Source organism: Anomaloglossus baeobatrachus, chromosome 4 (genome assembly GCF_048569485.1).
Source record: "Anomaloglossus baeobatrachus isolate aAnoBae1 chromosome 4, aAnoBae1.hap1, whole genome shotgun sequence".
NCBI lineage: Eukaryota > Metazoa > Chordata > Amphibia > Anura > Aromobatidae > Anomaloglossus > Anomaloglossus baeobatrachus.
Window position 1 is genome coordinate 430,002,720 of NC_134356.1, and position 22,765 is coordinate 430,025,484.

Here is a 22,765-nt window from a genome sequence, read left to right on the forward strand (position 1 = left end):
CAGTTGAACCAGCTAATATTATTTTTCACTAAGTGGCAGGATTGCTTTCTAAATACTTATAGACTTCAGCTGGTGTCATGACTTTCCATGGCTTTTTGCACCCCTCTTTCTTCATTTTTCAATACTTTTCCCTGTGTCATCTCTCATTATTACACATCACTAAATTTATGGACATCTATGGTTTAATTTCTCTGCCTCTGTGGATTGGATGGGTTGCTACCAACATCTGGTGGGAAATTCATGTCAATATCACCTTTACAAACATAATTACTTAGAATATTGGAGACATGTTCAATACTGCTTTCACCCGCGCTACATATATATATATATATATATATATATATATATATATATATATATATATATATATATATATGTATATATATATATATAGGCATGAATTGTAAATCTGCCATGAACGTGCTCTGTGCCTTCTCCCTTTATATATCTATTGTTAGCACTGGTGACATTGTCATTGGAGGGTTATAGAGCAAGGGTTCCCAACCTTCTTTCCAGTTGGCAATATTCGTGACGTTTTTATACTAGTCTGATGATGTAAAAATATCCAAATAATTTCCAATGAAGACCACTGTCACAGCAAGTATTTAATGAGTTGCATTTATCCCAAGCTCTCTGAATTAGGACCATGTTTTAATTATGTCTGTTTGCATGTGGTATGGCTCCAGTTCTCATACGCTACGATATATGTTTCCATATTCATTTACACCAAGTGTAATTGTTCTATATATTATGAAGCAATCCCATGTGCAGTGTACTGTTCTGGTGCCTTAATGTGTACTGTACATCATATGCTGTTTGCGCCATAGCCTCCATGACAATGGCATGACTGTAAGGAATTGTAAAGTACATATGCATACATACTTTGATCATACTTGTGATACTGCCGTTTAGTAACTGTCTAAAAACTTACGTGGTTACCTAATTCATATTACACTTACATTGATTTCTTCTCGTCATTCCTTGTCTCATTTAAGTGTTTTCTTCCATTTTCCATGCCCCTAAAAGAATAGGGTACTAGAGATGCTTAAAGGGATATGATGTTAAAAAGTTTAGATTATATTTAACGCATATTACTTTCTCTCTCCTTTTTGCTCATTCTGTCTCCTTCCTTGTTTTCTATCTTTTTACTATTTTGTTGCATTGGTAACATTTCTTCCTTTATTATGTCTTTACTTATGTAACCCCCTTCCCCTTTCTTTGATTCTGACCTAATAATACCTGTGTATCCCTTTTTTCCTAAATTGTCATTTCCTATATTTCTTATTATTTTCATATCTAACTGTCCACTTGAATTATGTAATCTTTTGTTTTTATCTTTTCTGACCCATTTGTTGTGCACTCCTATGGGTTTGTTTGTTATTTTCACGTTGGTCGTCTTGCTGTCTGCATCTGATTACTTTCTGCCGTCTCCCTACATTTCTTAATCCCGTTAATTGTTTCTCTTTATTGCACTTTCCTTTTTCCCACTACTTTGTCCTCTCTACTCCCCTCTCCTTATATGTTTTCTTTCCCTATCACAGCTTGTTCAGCAGTCTTGGAGAGTTGCACACTATTTCCCAGCGCAGCTATGGAACATCCTACACCGTGCGCCCCGGAACCCGACACCCCTTGACTCGCCGATCACCCAGCCCTGTATCACCTTCATCTGAGAGGGTGGATCCCTTGGGTGGAGCACGTTCCTATACGCTTACACCCCCCACCATACTGAAGTCCTCCAGTCTTTCAATTCCTCATGAACCCAAGGAGGTGCGTTTTGTTGTAAGGAGTGTCAGTGCCCGGAGTCGTTCTCCTTCCCCATCTTCTGGGCATCCCATGCACAGTTCTCGCCCATTCTTGCAGAAGCCCCTTTCTATGTGGAATAAGTATGATGTAGGTGACTGGCTAGAGAGTTTGAACCTTTCAGAACACCGTCTTAAATTCCAGGACAACGAAATAGAGGGCTCCCATCTACCTGCTCTTACGAAGGACGATTTTGTAGAGCTGGGGGTAACCCGAGTGGGTCATCGCATGAACATCGAACGTGCCCTTCGTCAACTAAGCACCAGCTGACCCGGTCAGGAGCTGCGGTCCCATCTCCCGGGAGGGCAACTCCGCACCGCTGCGGGGGGAGGAATTACTTTACAATCACACAAGGACAGTCACTGCTCAGAATACGTGAAACACACACCAATTGATGTACACAAAACCGAACAAGTAGCAAATACAGAATGCCTTGAACATACTGGAAATGGTTCCCATTGCTCCGAGCCTATAAGTTGTTGTACACACACACATACCGTAACTATTACATGTGCTAGTTTAATCACACTTAACCTGTCACATGCAGACACACTTACTCTGACACACACTGATACACAAGTGTTGAGCCACACACTGACTGAAGGGAGACCATGTACAATAAGTGATAAATCAGATGCATAATACTCTGAAAGTATACACCACATGCAATGCCACAGAAATAATCCTCTCCTTGTGCGGTGCAATGGGGCCCAGTAATTGATCCCCCCCTCCCTCTTTCTGTGCCAAGGAGGGGAGGTGGGATCAGTCACAGGGTCCCAAGGCCAGGCCACTGTGTGTTAATGCCACCTTTTTTACCTGAATCAACAAAAGAATCGCAGTCAGACAGTGAGATCAGTCTGCAGGGGAACGGGGTTGAGCTGCAAACCTCCCATACCAAGATCTGACTCAAGTCCTGGAGAGAAGTCCATGGATTGGGCTGGAAGAGGCCGCAGGATCCAGCCACCGCCACTGTGGGACGCTTTTTATGCATCTTTTTAATTAGCTATATATTTGAAGAAAAAAATGGACTTTACCTATATATATATATCTCATATAAATATATAAATATATATATCTATATATATCTATATACACGACACCCTCTCACTGGACTTTTTATATCTGCAGATCTGGGGGTATAGAGAGGTATATGCAGATACTGTGGTACCTCACTTTGGGGTTTTGAATTTCATTTGATTATTTTTTAGTTCTATTGGAAGTAATGAGCGTTTTTACAATAAACCCCTCACCACACCACCAGCATTCTTTAGAATGGACCATGCATCTCTACATCCAACTTCCATCTGAAAAAGTTAAATCATATGTGGGGTCACTTTCACTGGTTTCTTACTTCATTTCAATGTCATATTTATTTGCACATGGGTATTCATTAAACTTGGGCCATTCAGTTAAACAGGTGGAAGATTTGTCCTTAAGTTGTGACTATTATGTCTGACTGTTCTGGGATATTTCTTATTGTAATATTCTTGCTGAATTTCATATTTCCTTTAATGTAATATTCCATAGGGGTTACAGTTCTAGCATTTGATGTGACTTTTTATGGTTTCACTTGGTTAACTCCTAAATTGGACATTTAGTTTATAATTCGGGGGTAACATTTGGATATATGGTTTTCATTTAATTTGAAAGCATATTGAATTATTCCAGGGTTTTTGTCTATTCAGGTGTTCAGAATTAGCAATTTTTTCCTCACATTGCTTTTTGTGGTTTAGCCGGAGAAAGAATAGACCCCCATATAAACCCTCTGAAATATTGTACATATTCCCAAATGAAATGTCACCAAGAGTCTCCCTCCCAGTTTATTGGCTTCCTAGAAACAACTGGAACTGTTTTTCGAAGATGTCCCTGAATCCATGGTCAACTTTTTTCAATGCTTTCTGTATTGTTATGATTGAGACCACTGGTGAGAGAGGAGGGAGGATCACGGAGCCGGCTGGGTCCTCTCATGTACTGTGTCCCTGTGCACCTGAGGATGGATTACCCGAGGGTGACCAACCTGGATCCGGTGTGCCTTATTGCCATGATAATCGCTTCAGGTCCCTAATGGGGAGAAGCAGCATAATGTTATCCCATTTCCTGCAGTGCCTTATCGCCATTGTGGAGCTTAGACAAGACCCTCTGACTGTGTTACTCTAGCAGCTGCCGATGGAGCACATGAATATACAGTCCACAAGATGGAGCTATGGCTGCTGCTTCTCTGACTGGATCTCTACAGCCCAATCCCTACACACCAATGGAGCCTCATGGACAGGGTTGTCTATCCAGTTAACTGATTGGCAGAGGGATGTCAAGGAGTGAGGCTCTTAAGGCCACATGCTTCTGCAAGGACAGACAGGACACTAAAAAGTTCAATGTAAATTGAATATCGCCCCATTGACTATGCTTCCCTATTGTTACTAAACTAGAAAAAAAAATATCCGAATATTAATTTGTCAAGTGTCACCTCTGTTTCCAGGTTGACTTAGCAATATAACACCAAACATTTGTTTGTGAAAAGTTCCAGTACAAAAAAAAGTTGGCCAATTGCAATTTTTGGGAATAGAGAGGGGATTTTTTTGCATCAATTTCTAACACCATATTTCCCGCTGCCCTTTCTGACACATATCACATAGCTTCTTAATTATCTGCTACATCTTACAGCATGCAGGAATCCAACAGGATCAATTTATTACGTACAACATACTGTATTTTCATCCCCAGAAACCAATTTAATGTATATTATACTATTAGAAAAAAAATAAATTCTGAGACAATTGTAGGAAATATTATACATTTTTTTTCTATGAACAAGTAATACAACCTAAATTTTACCTGATAACAGAAAAAAGAAATCCTAAAGTAAAAGTTAAAAAAAAAGTGAAAAAAAAATAATATAATAATAACAAAAAAAAAATATTCTACAACTCCAGTAATGAAACACTTAAGAAATAATTTATGGAATTTACTGAAAGCATGAGAGAAATGATGTGCCAAATTGAAGATAATAAAATGTAGAAACAGAAAATTGCATATTTTTATCTTTCTAGAAAAGCTTTTTTTGTGTTGACCCCTGTTACACTGTGTACAATGTATATATCCCTATATCTACTCTGTAAAAATTCTACAAAGCTCATCACTATGGTTTGTGTGAATCCTTTCCCGTCCTTTTTTGGGCACCACACCCCAGTGTTACACATTGTGTTCCTGCCAAAATCCATGTGTAACCTTGATTGAAATGTTCTAAGAATTTTCCAGACTTTCTCTCTTCTTTTTCCGGCTTTGCCAAAGCTTGAAGGGGAGGGACCGATGTTAATGTCTGATTGGGGAATCGGGATCCTGCCATGGGGTAAATATCATCTGGTGCTAAAAAGAGAGGGTCGCGGTTTAATCTGCGCCTCTCATATCTTAATGTTTTTAAGGCTTTCATACGGAGAGTGTGTTTCCCACGGAGCATTGCACAGCTACTGGGGCAGTTGTTCGATGTGTTGACAGTGGACCTAGAGCAATGGCGAAGTAGATAAGGTTGTGACTAAACTGTGGGCTGAAAATGATGGTCTGTTTGGCCATAAAAGCAAAGTGGAAGCTCGATGTACAGGCTCTTGCTTCTCCAGATTATTTTACATATATGGCTGCATGGGATGGATAGCATGAGCATTACATTATGTTGTGGGATTTTATGACCAAAGAAAAATATTAGGACATTGCTGCTAGTAAAGCCACAGGGCACAGCGAAAACTGGTATTCAGTTTTTATACATATATATATATATATATATACAGTAGGTGTTATTTCTATTTATACATGTCCTTTGAGACAGGTGGTGCCCAATTAGTCCAACCGGCCACTGCACATGCCACACAACAATATTCTCCGTCCAGTGTTATTCATGTGAACATGATGCATTGATAATGAGCACAACACAATGATTATGTTTAATTACTCAACTGCTATTTCTAATATTCGTAGCCTACAGTCATCCAGTTCATTAATGGTATTTCAGCATCTTGTTTTGCATAACTTTTTCTCAAAAGCCATTCATTGTGGCGCCTAATTGTGCACCATTGCAATACCGCATTACCATGTTGTTAAAAATGAAACTGTGATACTTATATATATAGACCAAGGTCTTACAGTTCAATGCCATCTGGTAAATTACAGATAGTACACATCGTTTAAGCACTTGAAATATTCTTAGGAATCCAGTATATATTGTCTGTGATTGAACTTGCTGCGAAGTATTAAGGCAGCACTAGAGCACTTTGGTGCATGGATTTTACAGCGCACCAGCTGATACAGTTACAAAGAGCCTCGGGTGTTCATGCTCAGTTTGCTTATCCAGGTTTTTGCACGAGGCTTTAGCGTTATGCACTCTGACATCAAGCACCTACCACAAAAACCAAATTAGTCATTTCACATAAAGATGCCTGAAAAATGTACATTCCAGTGCTGAGGATTGCCCACAAAATGCAAGGGTGAAAGGGAATTTGTCAGCAGGTTTTTGCTATGTAATCTGAGAGCCCGTTTACTAGGATGTGTTACTTACTAGACTGTGTGTTCTTCTTTCAGTAAAATCAGGGTTTTATCAGCAGGAGATTATCCCTAGGTGTAGCATACCTCCCGATCAACTGCAGTGTACAAAGAAAGCTGCTAATCAGTAGTGTGATCAGGGTTGTACACAACTCAGCATTCAGAGCACTACTAGATCTGTAGAAGGGAAAACTATGATAGTATTAAAATGATAACCTGCAACCAGTAAATGACACATCGCTGAAATCAGGGTCTCAGCCCCAACATCAAGCTTACATAGCATAAACCTGCTGACAGGTCCCCTTTAAGTGCTGTTGGTGCTTAGCAGTGACTCTCTAGTGATGCCTGCTATTTTCAAACATTAACCAGCAGGGAGCCTGGAGGATTCCGTGATTAAACTACAGCGGAAATCTCGATTCTTAATTAGGATTATATTTTCCGTATATTAGTGAAACCTTTTAGCAGTTCTCAGAATATCAGACATACCAACAATTACTTAAGTTTACGTCATCTCATGAGTTTAGATTCCCAAGCTAGCCATGAAATAATGTAAGCTGTGATCTAAGTTTGTGGCATGTGCAACCCTCCAAGGATAACTTCAAGCCTTTTACAGTTAGCTATTCCTCTGAACATTGCAGCTATACATCTGGTGAATGGAGATCTTCTCACCAAGCTGTAGTAGGGCTTTTGGGATATTAGCGCCTCGTATTGCACTGATTTGCCCTCTAGTCTGGCTTGCACTATGGTTTTTAAGCTAATATGAGCCATTTCTGGGTTTGATTATTATAGTAGTTCTCAAACAGTTTCATGTTAGTAAGGTGCTCAACCATCCCGATACACTCACACAGCTGCCATACCGGTCTAACTTCTGCCCTTTCAGCATTCACGAGAGACTACTCCATCCTGTGCAGTATATATTAACAAAATGATTGTAGATGCCAATGCATCCGCTATGGGAAGAGTGCATGTTTGTATGAGGATAACCCTGGATCTAACACAGTTTTCTTTCTCTATATAAAGACTGACTACAATATCAAAGTTTATAAATGATTATTTGGATGATGATGAAGAAGGAAAAATAGATAACTGCATCCATAGAGGTACATTTTATAACTATAATGATCTAGTGTATGTATCTATAACTGAATTATCATATGATTGTGCAAATGTGGGATATAATGCCCCTACTCCTAAAACATAGTATAGAGAAATATTGCGGGAGGCATGATCGTTGCATTACTGCATAAGCTGAAGGTAATTTTATTATTCATAAACTGTTCATAAATTCCCATCCAAAAATGATAAATCATTGGAACGGTAAAAGGATACCAATGTAGCATGGCTGAGTTTGTAACCTCTAACATTTACGTATAGCTCAGTTAAGATAATGAAATGAGTTTGACTACAGTTCTATGTAATGAGTTTTACTAAACTCCTCTGTGCAATATATACCATATGTAAATGGAGACTCCTTATAAATTCACACATCCTAATGGAAGAATGGGGGATACACGATACAGAGCAAACTGAATACATGACAGTAAGTAAATAATTTTCCTGCAGTCATTCGGAGAAAAATCATTTGTTGGTCACAGGGTTATTCTCTATCCATGTTTCTTATTTATTTTATTGGGGGGGATTAGTAGACACCATTTAACCTAACAATAACTGATTTGATCAACTTAATGCCAACACTGTAAGAATGTTGTCCTTACCATTGATTTAGTTGACCCTGTTTAGTGTGATATGACGTAAGGCTCCTTTGATGATAATGTAGTGGGATGCATTGGCTCTGCAGTAACACCGCTTTATTTATACAAGATAATTAGGACACATTATTAAAGGATTTCTACTAGAAGGGTAAATGTATTTGCCTGCTGAACTAATTGCTGTAAGCTCAACATCATATTGTAGAATGCATGGAGGATTAGTGGAGATTAACATTGGTACGCTGATTGGAGTGCTTCTTCAGATGGCTAGTGTAGACTGCATGTGAGGACTCCTGTGTCTGGCCTCTACGAAAGGGTCAGAATGGACTGAAAGGCTGTTTTGGGCAATGTGTATTTCTTTCTTCCATTGTGTGCACTGAGGAAATGTACAATATGTGTAGATGCAGCATATCCCCTGGGTGTGTATAGGGAATGATTGATAACGGTAATGTAACTCTTCCCTAGTGTGTTTGTGTGAGCAATAAATGTCAGTGAGAGTATTTCACTTTGATTGGATGATCCTATGAGAGTTGTGGGCATGGTGTTTCTTAGAATTCCTAGGGTTCATGATGTATGTAAGCTAGCCAATGCAGGGAACATGGTAAGCAATTCCTTTACCTAGTGCTTTTATAAGGCCTCATACATTCATTATACATGTTGATGTCATCAGAAGTGGCATATGTCAGATCTACACAACTAACAATTTGGACTCAATCAGTTTTTTTTTTGTTTGAGAGATGCATCAACATACATGCAGTTAATAAAGTTCTGGGGTGTCCCATTTAGGTGCTCATTCTTGATGCAGTGCTTGAAGGATCCGAGGATGCACTATCTAGGTTTTCATGGTGGTTTGGGAATTCTTCCTTAATGTTTGTGTTGGCATCAGGTAGTCTTTATTTTGGTGATGATGTTAAGGGCGGGGTGTCTGGGTTTCTTCTCTTACCCCTGCATAGGGTGTTACTTGGTGTGCTGGATGACGTAATAAATTTATAACAAATTTAACATGTGTTGTCTTTATTTTTAAATTCTGAATTAAAATGAAGTTGCTTTACATAATTCACTAAATTTACTAAGCTGCTGTCTACTACCCTGGAATGGATCCCTGAAGAATAAAAATTGTAACAAAACTGTGTGCCTGTACTTTAATCATTAGATCCTCTGACCAATCAACCTGTAAATGTCATTTTAAAAGCTTATTTTCACATTTATCATGAGTCGTAGAGAATACTAGTGTTCAAAGCTATGCTGCAAAGTGGACCACTTGATTGCTAGTACCTTGAAAAATATTCACTACAGAATGTACGGGTCTATTCACATAGTGGAGTCAAATAGCTGCATTAACTATAAAATTGCAGCAGAATGCAACATTTTTGCAATTATGCAATTATTTTACTGTGATTTTCCTGTAATCCTGGCAATCGACCACAATTCAACTGCATTGTGACTTCTCCGACATAGTACCCTTTGGCATATACGTGTAGTTCGTTAGCCTTCTTTGAACTTCCCCTTTTTGCTCTGGCCCCCAGTTTGATAAAGATGCTTCTCACATAGCACTCATGTACCCCTCAGGGGATAGTAGTGTTTCTGACCGATCCACTATTTACTTGAAAGTATTGATTGATTTTACACCAAAACTCTTCAGAAATCATGAGGCCTTGTAGAAGGGAGGTGTTGAGTTCCATTTGTCAAGGACTGTGGCCTTTAAGGGCATAAACGTAGGAGCGTGCTAAAATATAATAATTACTTTTACATATATATGCCAGAACACTTTACAAATCAGGAGGTACATGTACAAAAAATATCAGAAATTGCAGAGTAATACGTATTTCAGCAATTCAAATGAGGAGTGAGGGGCCTGCTCACATGTTTATAACAAATTTATAACAAATGAGGTGGTGGAGACTAAGAAGATAGTCAATCCTGGAGAACATAAGTATAAATCAAAATTATGCCACCTTAAATAGGTTGGTGAATTCTCCAAGGATCGGCCAATTGGTGAGTGGGAAGAGTGTGATTTATGCAACTGAGTCTAGAATGGTGGTAATGAAACCTACTACTGGAATACATATAATCTGGTTCCAGATGGATATTCAGTTTCTCAAATTCCCATAGTCACGCCACATAAGCCTCTAAAGCTGTTTCTTTACTCAACAGGTTAGGAATTGTTTTGCGATATTCATCATGTCAGACTGAATGGTGCCCTCTTCACAAATAAGAAACTGCCCTAAAATCAGCTATGTCTGGAATAATTAGTTAGCGAAGCACATGCTTACTATGCTGAACCAGGAGTAGGCTCAACATCTATGGTAGCAATAGGTAGTGTTAAAACTACATCTTTGCCAAGGTATCTTGCACCCCAATGGTATAAGGCTCAGGAGGTTTACAGGAAGATAGGGTTAATATCCTAAAACTGAGCTTGGTGCATGAGTGAAAAAATAAGGCCCACATCTGTAGAATAATTAGTTATAAATATTTCATAATAACGATAAGCTACAGTGGATATAAAAGGTCTGTACCCCCCCTGTTAAAATGGCAGATTTTTGCCATTTGAGAAAAAGTATACCAAAAAGAATGATTTCAGAGCTTTTTCCATCTTTAATATCATTTACAATCTTTACAAATAATTTTCAGGAGGGAAAACAAAAGTATGAAAACTAAGAAAAAATGTGGAAGCGTAAGTCTGAATACCCTCTTATAATTGGGTATATAGTTATGTTCAGAATTAACCAATCACATGTAAAGACGACCTTTCACAAAATGTTTCCTGTTTAACTGGACACATGATGTAATTGTGGCTGCATATTGGAATAAAAGCTTTTTTTATTTTAATTTTACCTCCATTGTGGAGGTATTAGCAATCCAAGTATTTGGCACCCAATGACTTAAAGGTGTACTTAGGGGAGATCAAAAATTCTACTGGCCCTGCCTTCATAAACTATAAAGATGAACTGCACAGTGCTGTTCCTCACACTACCTTTAATTCAGTGTGACATTGCTGCTCTCCCTTCTGGGATATTACATCACATCAGGGGGTGTGGCCTGCTGCCTAGTAACAGCTAGCCCCCTTAAAATATCTGATTATGTTCTGTATGAGAACACAGAGGCGTGACTATGCTCCCTGTTATTGGAAGCAAATATCAGGTGGCTGGGTGTTACTAGAGAACAAGCCATGCCCCCTGATGTGATGTACCATCCCAGAAGGGAGGGGGAGCAGCAAAGAGCAGCTCCAATGTCACATTGCATCATCTTGATAGTTTATGAGAGAAGGGCCAGTTTAAGGATTTTTATCTCCCTAAAGTACGACTTTAACTAGTCCAAGGCATTATTATAATTTTCACAGGAGGTCTTTACTTCTCACCCCTGTATATTTCTGACCAATCATAAGCAGAATGCAACACTCAAAGGAGAGATCATGCACCACAATAGCTTAGAGTAGATTTCTCAGCTTGTGAGATATAGTGATACAGCTCAGATCTTCTAGTCTAACATCCTGCATCACTCAGTGTGGAGGAGGGGCAGTACAGCTGAGTTTTGCTTTGTCACATTACATTCCTCCAAATCAACAAAATAATGGTTTAGTTAGAAGAAGATCAAAGTTTTGGAATGGCTCAGCCAGAGCCCAGACCTCATTGAAAATCTGAAAATCTGTATTAACCTAAAGAGGGCTGTACACAAGAGATGTCTCCACAATCTGACAGATTTTTTAGCTCTACTGCAAGGAAGTATGGGCAATTTCTAAGTATGGCATGCTAATAGACACCTACTCAAAGAAACTAAATGCCGTCATAAATTCATAGAGCACTTCACAAAGCATTATTTTAAGGGTGTGTATGTGCAGATGAGTCGACCCACCACAGGGCTGCAGCGGTCGCCTCTGATACACTGCGGGGACTTCTCTTTAGGGACCCTTCTGGCAACAGGTAGGTCAGGTTGTTTACTTCTGAGTCGTTACGCCACTCTCGGTTTTGCGGTCAGGGTGATGGGTGACCGCCACTGCAGTTTAACGAGCGTCTGGGGCTGATGGTGTCTGCAGTCTGGTAGTATGGCCTCCCGAGAGTGAGGCTGGCCCCAGGTGCTCGGGTGTACGTGTGTAGAACAACAGGTCGCAGAAGAACTCAGTCTCAGTCCAAAGTGTCTTGCAACTGGTTTTTACTCACTTTCAAGGGGTAACTGGGCGATGCTGAGATACACCAAATGAGAACCAGGTATCCTGCAGGCTGGTATAGGGGTGACTGCTGGCTCGCCTTCCTAGCACTTCTTGTTTCGGACAACCCCTGACTTAAAGTGCCGTGGGATTCATCCAGGGAAGTTGCAGCTGCCTTTTCTCCCCTTTCTGGCCCGTTTGCTGGCATCGTGGACCAAGGTGGATAGCTCAGGCTCAATCTTCCTTATGGGCCCCCTCGTTGCTGCTGATGCTCTGACTCTGCTTTGGTTGGTGTGGGACTTGTTGTTCACCCCACCGGCAGGTTTTGCAGACCACTAAATGGATGTCTGGCTCTAGGGACCTGTTCCCCGTGCGTGCCTAGCCCTCCAGAAGTCTCCGTACACAACCAGCTGACTTCCTCAGCGTCTTTCTGTCCAACTTCTGGTGACCGTTCCCCCTCGCCAACAGCCACTACACTTGCAGGGTCTGACTAGCGTGTCCGCTCTGCTGCGTCTCCACTTCAGACTTGGCTTGCTCCTCTCCTACTCCTTCTCTGACTGACTGCCACTGCAGAACTATTTTCCAGCTTCTCTACCGCACCACTAGCTGTGATGTGGAGGCCACGCCCCCTCCAGGGTCTGCCCAGGGGTCCCTTCTAAGGTGTGTGTGAGACCTGGTTACTATGTGTCTGTGCGTACACACCCTATTCAGCCTTTAGGATTACCTGTTTGCATTCACCCAGCATGGGTGCAGTACTCAGTGGTGCCTGACCAGGTCAGGGGCGCCATACATATTTATGGAACCACATTATTTTAGTTCTTAAGCTTTTTTTACACAGAAAAATATTTTAGTTTATTGATCACTTGAAGTGCAAATTATGGATGATATTAAAGATGGGAAAAGTTCTGGATCTGACATGATTCTTCCTGGTATGATTTTTTTTACATGACAGAAACCTGGCATTGTAACCACTTTATGACCTAGGAACTACCTATATGTTCTAGGTCTTCTCTGTCCCTTTAAATTGTTGTCCACTACTTGGACAACCCCTACTCATTCCCTATTTTCACCCCTGTAAAAATAAATAAGCTTATACTCACCTCCGGTGCCAGCGCAATTCCAGCGTTCTCTATAGCCCCATTCTGGAGGCCCATGTGACATTGTTATGACATGCGAGCCCCACGGCCAATCAGCGCCCGCGTCTGCCTTCCCGCCTTCAAACAGTTGAGCAGGACGTGAGCACTGCTCTGACTACCTGCTCAAGCATCCGAAGATGGGGAAAATGAAGCCGGAGCTGTTTGGTCATGTGGTTCACGTGTCATAACAATGTCACATGGCCCCGGGAATCGTTGGAACTGCACCTGAGGTTAGTACAGACTTATTTATTTTTGCGGGGGCGAACAAGGGGAATGACAAGGGGTTGTCCAATCAGTGGACCATCCCTTTAATACAGGCTTTCATGGCGAGCCCACATTCTTCCCCACACATGTCTGCTGATCTGATCAGCAGACATGTGCAGATAACAGGCGCGGGGGATTTCGCCATTCCCCGCCGCCACCCTCGGCCCCATGATGCTATCGCAAAGTGTCCATGGGTTGACATGACAGCACAGGTTAGGTGATGACCCCTGTCGCTATCTAAACACACTTCCTGTGAATGCTGGCAGACCACCGGCATTCACAGGAGAACAGCATTTCTGCTGTTCAGAGGGATGCTGAAGCATCGCTCTGAACAGCAGAAGCGATCGGATAGTGCAGACTTCAAGTCCCTTAAAGGGAACCTGTCACCAGTTTTGGGGCTGCAGCGGCCACCACCAGTGGGCTCTTATATACAGCATTCTAACATGCTGTATATAAGAGCCCAGGCCGCTGTGTAGAATGTAAAAATCACTTTATAATGCTCACCAAAACGGTCGCTGTGGTGGAGTTGGGTCATATGGACGTCTTCGTTCTTCGGTGCCGGCGCCTCCTCTTTCGGCCATCTTTGTCATCCTTCTTTTGAAGCCGGGGTGCATGACGCGTCCTGCATCATCCACACTCGCCGGCATTGAGGTCCTGCGCAGGACATATCATGCACACAGGCTTCAGAAGAAGTACGAAGATGGCCGAAAGAGGAGGCGCCGGTACCTGAGAATGGAGACGCCCATATGGCCCAACTCCACCGCAGCGACTATTTTAGGTAAGTATTATAAAGTGCATTTTACGTTCTACACAGCGGCCTGGGCTCTTATATACAGCATTCTAACATGCTGTATACAAGAGCCAGGTGGTGGTGGCCGCAGGTTATAGGCCCCAAATCTGCTGACTAGTTGCCTTTAAGTGGGCTAGTAAAATCAATAAAAAGATTTTAAAAAGGTTTTTAAAAATATGAAAAACTAAAAGTTCAAATCACCCCTCTTTTGCTCCGTTGAAAATAAAACAAAAAAAACCCATATATTTGGTATCACTGAGTTCAGAAATACCCGATCTTTCAAAATATAAAATCAATTAACTGAAATAATTGAAGAAAATCTGGCACTACCCAAGCACTAGCATAACGCAGACTGTAATAACCCAGGATAGAAGAGGAAAAGTGGAGCTGCACTTGCGAAAACGTGGTGTGGCATACAAGTATATGAAGAAAACCAAGTGGCACTAACCATCCGTAAGAGAAGTCCTTCATTGGGTTCACATTAAAAGTACATAGGGTGTACAGACTACAGCTGTTTTATATGACACGGAACAGCTGTAGTCTCTACACGTAGTGCCCTCGCTCCTCAGCCCTGCTCTGACTTTTAATGTGAACCTAATAAAGGACTTCTTTTACGGATGGTTAGTGCCATTTGATTTTCTTCATATACTTGTGTAAAATCAATTAATTTGATCAGTAATGGGTATACTAACAGAAAAAAGCAAAACCCCAGAATTACGTTTTTTTTGGCTGCCGCAAAATTTGCTTTAAAATTCAATAACAGGTAATGAAAACATCACATCTACACAAAAATGGTACAATTAAAAACGTCCGCTCAAGGCTCAAAAAAATGAGAAGCTCACACAGTCCCTGATCTAAAAAAATTGAGAGAGCTACAGGTCTCGGACAATGGCGACAAAAGTGTGTGCAGTTCCTTTTTTTTTTTTTTTTTTTTTACAAATCTCTGATTTTTTTTTCACCACGTAGGTAAAAATAAAATTATACATATTTGGTATCTACAAACTACTGACCTGAGGAGTCATATTGCCAGGTCAGTTTTACTGTATAGGCAACATGGTAAATAAATAAATAAATAACTCTCACAGTTAAATAATTACTTGGAAAACCATAAACCGTCTCACATACACAAAAACTCCCAAATTTATTATATACAAATTTATTACATAAGTGACAAAAATACAAAACAAGTTCACAATTATATGGAAATTTACCTAGTAGTAAACACACCAGACAACACAATAGAAAAATGTGTGTCCCCCTTCTTAATAATTAAGGATATTATATTTCCCTCCCACAAAGATCCAATCATTCAGGGTTTATATAACATCACCAGTTATTAGTTATAGGTGCTTGTAGGAAGCTAATACGGGGGACCTCTAAGATACTCAATATAGGTCAAGCAATGGAGATTAACCCCTAGTCTGTCCGAAAGTCAAGAGTCCTAAGGTCAAGGTCCCTATGGGCATTATAATACTTTATCACCTTTATTACTACAGGGTATAATCTGCATATGTTTATTTGCACCATACAAAATGGAGGTTGCTTTATTGACAACCTACATACCCCCCAATCGACCCGACGCGTTTCTTCCCCCAGCGGGAGGTTCTTCAGGGGTCGTTTACAAACCAAATAAATCAATATAATATGGTGTAGAGATGTTAGTACATATAGTATCCTCTAGCTATACTGTATATTCTGTCCAAGAGTGGCAAACAAGGTATAATTCCATTAATTGCATATAAGGTGATAGATGCACAATCTTCCAGTTATCCTTATATTGTTTGCCACCTCACATAGAGTCAGGCTGCTAGTCCAGGGTACACCACGATGCCATCTCAAATGAACCTATTTCTGACATGTCAACCTATGATCTGATGCTCCTCAATACAACTCTGGCAATGCAGAAAACTTAGCTAAGGTCCCATTAAGGAGACATTCACTAGTTACTTGAGGTCTCCCTAGATTCCTATAGCCTCCCTATATAAGCAGTTTGCTGCTATGTACCGGACTCCTTGTGATAGCTGAAGTGTTGCCGGTAAATGGTGTCCACTGTGGATTCCACGTGAGTGTACAGAGACAGTGGACACCATTTACCGGCAACACTTCAGCTATCGCAAGGAGTCCGGTACATACCAGCAAGCTACTTATATAGGAATCCAGGGAGACCTCAAGTAACTTGTGAATGTATCCTTAATGGGACCTTAGTTTTCTGCATTGCAAGAGTTATATTGAGGAGAATCAGATCATAGGTGGACATGTCAGAAATAGGTGCATCTGAGATGACATTGTGGTGTACCCTGGACTAGCAGTCTGACTCTATGTGAGGTGGCAAACAATATAAGGATAACTGGAAGATTGTGCAACTGTCACCTTATATGCAGTTAATGGAATTATACCTTTTTTGCCACTCTTGGACAGAGTATACAGTATAGCCAGAGGATACTATATGTACTAACATCTCTACACCATATTATATTGATTTTTTTTGTTTGTAAACGACCCCTGAAGAACCTCCCGCTGGGGGGAGAAACGTGTTGGGTTGATTAAGGGTATGTAGGTTGTCAATAAAGCAACCTCCATTTTGTATGGTGCAAATAAACATATGCGGATTATACCCCGTAGTAATATTGGGGATAAAGTATTATGATGCCCATAGGGACCTTGACCTTCGGACTCTTGACTATCGGACAGACTAGGGGTTAATCTCCATTGCTTGACCTATATTGTGTATCTTAGAGGTCCCCCGTATCAGCTTCCTACAAGCACCTATAACTAATAACTGGTGATGTTATATAAACCCTGAATGATTGGATCTTTGTGGGAGGGAAATATAATATCCTTAATTATTAAGAAGGGGGACACACATTTTTCTATTTTGTTGTCTGGTGTGTTTACTACTAGGTAAATTACCATATAATTGTGAAAGTTTTTTGTCACTTTTGTCATAAATTTGTATATAAAAAATTTGGGAGGTTTTGGCTATGTGAGACAAAATAAATAATAACTAAATAAATAAAAACAGTTGTGCAGTTGCACTTTTTTTTGCAATTTCACTGCACTTTGATTTTTTTCCCGTTTACTAATACAATATGTGGCAGAATGAATGGTGTCATTCAAAAGTACAACTTATCTCGTAAAAAACAAGCTCTCATATGGCTTTATTGACAAAAATAAAAACAGTTATGGCTGTTGGAAAAAGGTGGAGGGAAAAATGCAAAATCGCTGGGCTGTAAAGGGGTTGACAGGTATGTCGACTTTTTATATCCACTGTAGCAGAGGGAAGTGGGCATGTAAAACGGAATAAGCTCCTGTGTTACATGTAAAGAAATCTTTTGTATGACAGAACAATTAGCTAACACAATCCTGGGGCTTAATTGGTATAATGACATAAGAAGTGAACAATAGATCATAACATGAAAAGAAACTACAATTCTATATCTCAGCAGCAACATGCAAATCAATACATTGTTGGTTACACCTTCGCCACCCAGTACTAAACTTTTTTTTTTTAAATTGTCTCATTGTTTGTATGGACTGGATAGGATGCTACTTATCAAATGATAAAATAGCAAACAATTCTGTATTTGGATTAATTTTATACCTTCTAGTAAACCCTATCAAAACCGAATTACAAAAGTTTGTAAAAGAATTAAAAGGTTATTCCTCCACAAAAAGTAATCCGCCATTCCTAGGATAGGATGTCTTGTTGATTACTGAGGCTCCGACTACTAGTACCCTGAGCAATCCTAAAGGGACCGTCACACTTAGCGACACTCCAGCGATCCCACCAGCAACCTGACCTGGCAGGGATCGCTGGAGCGTCACTACACGGGTTGCTGGTGAGCTGTCACACAAGCAGATCTCACCAGTAACCAGCCCCCAGCGCGTGGAAGCATGCTGCGCTTGGTAACTAAGGTAAATATCGTGTAACCAACCCAATATTTACCTTGGTTACCAGTGCACACCGCTTAGCGCTGGCTCCCTGCACATCTAGCCACAGTACACATTGAGTTAATTACCCGATGTGTACTCTGCTACGTGTGCAGGGTGCCGGCTTCTGCGGACGCTGGTAACCACGGTAAACATCGGGTAACCATGAAGCCCTTACCTTGTTTACCCGATATTTACCTTCGTTACCAGCGTCCGCCGCTCTCACGCTGCCAGTGCCGGCTCCCTGTTCCCTGCACTCCTAGCCACAGTACACATCGGGTTAATTACCCGAAGTGTACTCCGGCTACGTGTGCAGACAGCAGGGAGCCGGCACTGACAGCGTGAGAGTGGCGGACGCTGGTAACGAAGGTAAATATCGGGTAACCAAGGAAAGGGCTTCTTGGTTACCCGATGTTTACCGTGGTTACCAGCGTCCGCAGAAGCCGGCTTCCTGCTGCCAGCACATTCAGTTGTTGCTCTCTCGCTGTCACACACAGTGATCTGTGCTTCACAGCGGGAGAGCAACAACTAAAAAATGGTCCAGGACATTCAGCAACAACCAGCGACCTCACAGCAGGGGCCAGGTTGTTGCTGGATGTCACACACAGCGACATCACTAGCAACATCGCTGCTTCATCACAAAAGTAGTGCCTCAGCAGCGATGTTGCTAGCGATGTTGCTTAGTGCGTGTGAAGTGGCCTTTAGGCTAAGACCCCACTTTGCTTTATAGCTGCTTTTTACCTGCTTTTTCAACTGCAGCATTTAATGCCAAAATGGATGTGTTCTGCTTTTCAAGCTTAGTCTATGGGAATTTGGGTTTCTAAACCCCACTATGCAGTTCAAACTGCAGCCTTTTTGGGCAAAAACTCTGCTTTGCAGTTCTAAACGCATATGGCAAAAACCATGCCTTAACGAAACCAGGTTTGGTAAAAATACTCATTTAACCAATTTATGATAATGCAAATTGTCAGGGACACAGCCCTGGGGGCTCACACAGATACCACCGTTGCTACCAATTTGTCAAGAACAGCACTCCACTGCCCCCAATCATCAGGACAATACGCAATTGACTAACGATTGTAGGAAAAGGCAATGGCGGATTTCACTACAAGGCCTATTACTGGGGAACTGACTGAGCATATAGTATATGCACAACTGATTCCAGCTCATGGAATATATCGTTATCTCAGTATAGTCACTGCCAACTCCACAATTACAAAAGGAACTACAATTAGCTGACACCACTGATCATTTTACAGGCCAATTGGACAGGTAGCATATGGCTTCGGGGATGCGGTATACAAAGCAAAAGATACAAAGCTATTACATTTTATATATGCAATCAAAAAAGTAGGCAGTGTTAATAAAAATAAACAAAACATGTTAAAAAGTGGAAGAAAACAATAGAGAACATACAATTATATAAAACTAGAAGGTGGCCCGATTCTACGCATGGGGTATTCTAGAATTTACGTATTGTGTAGTTAATGTATGATTTTTGTTTTATATATATATATATATATATATATATGTTGTTGTCTGTAGTTAGCAAGTGTTTGTGTAGGGGCTGTACATGTTCTGGGTGTTGTCTGGGTGTGGCGGGGGGTGAGAGCGTTGTATGTGTGTTGCGTTGTTTGTGGAGCGCTGTGTGTCTGTAGCGTTGTGTGTGTGTGTTGCGCGGTTTGTGTGGGGTGTTTTGGGGGGAGGTATGTTTTGTGCAATGTGTGTGTGTTGCGTGGTATGTGCACATATTTATGTATGCCGTGGTGTTTGTGTGTTGTGTGTGTGCAGCGTTGTCTGTGTGTGTGAGTGCCTGTGTAGAGCGGTGTTTGTGGTTCCCAGTGTGTGTGTTGGGGGGAGGTGTGCACCCCCCATCGTGCTTCATCCGCCATGCTGCGCACTCCCAAACGTGCTCCATCCGCCATGCTGCGCACTCCCACACATGCTGCATCCACCATGCTGCGCACTCCCAAACGTGCTCCATCCGCCATGCTGCGCACTCCCAAACGTGCTCCATCCGCCATGCTGCGCACTCCCAAACGTGGTCCATCCGCCATGCTGCGCACTCCCAAACGTGGTCCATCCGCCATGCTGCGCACTCCCAAACGTGGTCCATCCGCCATGCTGCGCACTCCCAAACGTGCTCCATCCGCCATGCTGCGCACTCCCAAACGTGCTCCATCCCCCATGCTGCGCACTCCCCATCGTGCTCCATCCCCCATGCTGCACCAGCATGAGCCTCTCTCCTCCCAGCATCAGCCTCTCTCCTCCCAGCATCAGCCTCTCTGTCCCTAGCATCAGCCTCTCTCCTCTCAGCCTCCCCCAGCATCAGCCTCTCTTCTCTCAGCCTCCCCCCTCCCAGCCTCCCCCCTCCCAGCCTCCCTCCTCATCAGCCTCAGCCTCCCTCCCCCAGCATCAGCCTCTCAGCCTCCCCCAGCATCAGCCTCTCAGCCTCCCCCAGCATCAGCCTCTCTCCTCCCAGCCTCCTCCACATCAGCCTCTCTTCTCCCAGCCTCCCCCAGCATCAGCCTCCCCCTCCCAGCCTCCCCCAGCATCAGCCTCTCTCCTCCCAGCCTCCCCCAGCACGCCGTGCTCCTCTGCCGACACTCACAGATCCGATCGCATACACTCACACACACACACACACACCCGATCGCATACACACACACTGACGATATCGCACATACGCGCTCACACTCACAACATCCGGAGATACCACATGCTTCTGGCCATGTGATCCTCCGGCAGGTCCTGGAAGGTCACTCCACAGTATCGCTGCCAAGAAGCAAGCAATATCCCAGGATGTTGTGAGTGTGTGGATGCGATGTGATGTGTGTGTGATCTGATGTGTGTGTGTTGTTATGTGTGTGCGTGTGTATGTTCCGCCGCTGCAGGACCTTGATGCGCTGGTAACTATGCTACCATGGTTACCAGCGTATCCCGTTCCCCGCTCGCACGGGAGCCCACACCAGCATACGGTGGCAACCCCAGCAATGCGAGGGCATGTGTTGGCTGGGTTGGCGGCGTACGCTGATGTGGGTTCCCGGGGGTACAGTACTCACCTGGGAGTCGTGGCTCCATGTCGGTTCGGGGAATGCATGCGGGGGCGGGTGTTACATCTCGTGGCTCTCCTGAGGCAAGGACTGAGGCAGTCTCCCATTCCTTGCCTGCCACGAGCACTCCTGCTCAGCAGCGCCGAAGGTCTGCCAGACTGCGCAGTGTGCAGGAGATACCTTCTCAGAGAGGCAGCAGAAGGGTGACACCTAGTGGTTCTCCTGTTACAAGGAGTGAAGCGGTCTCCCATTCCTGGCCTGCCGCAGACTCTCCTGCTCAGCGGCCCCGAAGGTCTGCGAGGCTGCGCAATGTGCAGAGGTTTACTGCTCAGGGAGGCAGTGAGATTCCCGTTATCTCTGCACATTGTGAGACCGAGGATCCCGCCTCTATTTCCCAGAGGCAGGAGGGTGAGCATGTGCAATGCGTGGTGGGTCCTGATTCGCTCACTGACGTCACACGGCTTGATGACAAGGCTGGTGACGTGGTGAATCCTGACTGGCCAGGCTGGGACGTCGTGGACCCTGATTGGGTCAAGTCCGTCATCTCCGCCTCGCGCCCGCCCTCGGGTGGAGCTGCACCTCCTTAAAAGCTCCCCCTGCCATCATGGCGGCGCGCGACCGTCCTTCTATGTTTGGATGTCTGGCAGCGTGCTGCCACGCCACTGCTCAGGCATTTCTGTCTCTTGTGGGCTTGGCCCTTGCTGCTCCGGCAGTACCTCGTTTGCAGGCCGTGTTCCTGCCTTGCTGCTCCGGCAGTACCCCCGTCAACAGGCCGTGTTCCTGTCCCAGGTGAGCTCCTCAAGTCTCCATTGGACTCACCTGGTTATTGAAAGCACACGTGCGTGGGCACCTCTGTGCTACCCTCGTGCCATATTCTCGTGACTTCCACTGGCACACGTGCGTGGGCACCTCTGTGCTTCCCCGTGCAACAGGTACACCGAGCCGTGAGATCTGTGCCATACAACCCTCAGGGGTTAGGGCAGATCGGTGTACATAGATCGTCTGTGACATTCCAGACGATCGCTAGCAGCAACCCGCTCACTCTTCACCCACCATAGCGGCGGTCCCTTACACCGCACAGTGGACCTTGACCGGCGGAAGCAGTCCATTTCCCATCTTGGCACGCTTCCCCGGGTCCCCCTCGTAACATTACGGTCGCGCCAAAGGTCTGGCTATGGCTGAAGAGCAGCAGCAGTTGCTGCGTTATGTGCAGCAGTTGGAGTCACGATTGGCAGCAGTGGAGCAGTCTTCCTCCGATAAGACTACTCTGACGACAGTCGCCACCCAGGCGGCTACCCAGGCTGTGCTATTGGGCGGAAGGTCTCCTCGCCTTGCGCTTCCAGAGCGCTTTAGCGGCAACAGCTCTGAGTGCCGTGGGTTTATAAACCAGGTTACCACCTACTTAGAGCTGT

General features: G+C 43.1%; 1 protein-coding gene across 1 annotated transcript in view; it reads left to right on the plus strand.

Moving 5' to 3' along the window:
* SHANK3 (SH3 and multiple ankyrin repeat domains 3) overlaps nucleotides 1-9,115 on the plus strand; it is a 617,492-nt gene extending 608,377 nt beyond the window's left edge. The window contains 1 exon segment of the mRNA XM_075345440.1: nucleotides 1,542-9,115. Within this exon segment, the coding sequence (XP_075201555.1) occupies nucleotides 1,542-2,070 (529 nt within the window). The 3' untranslated portion in view covers nucleotides 2,071-9,115.
* Nucleotides 9,116-22,765: the final 13,650 nt, after the last annotated feature.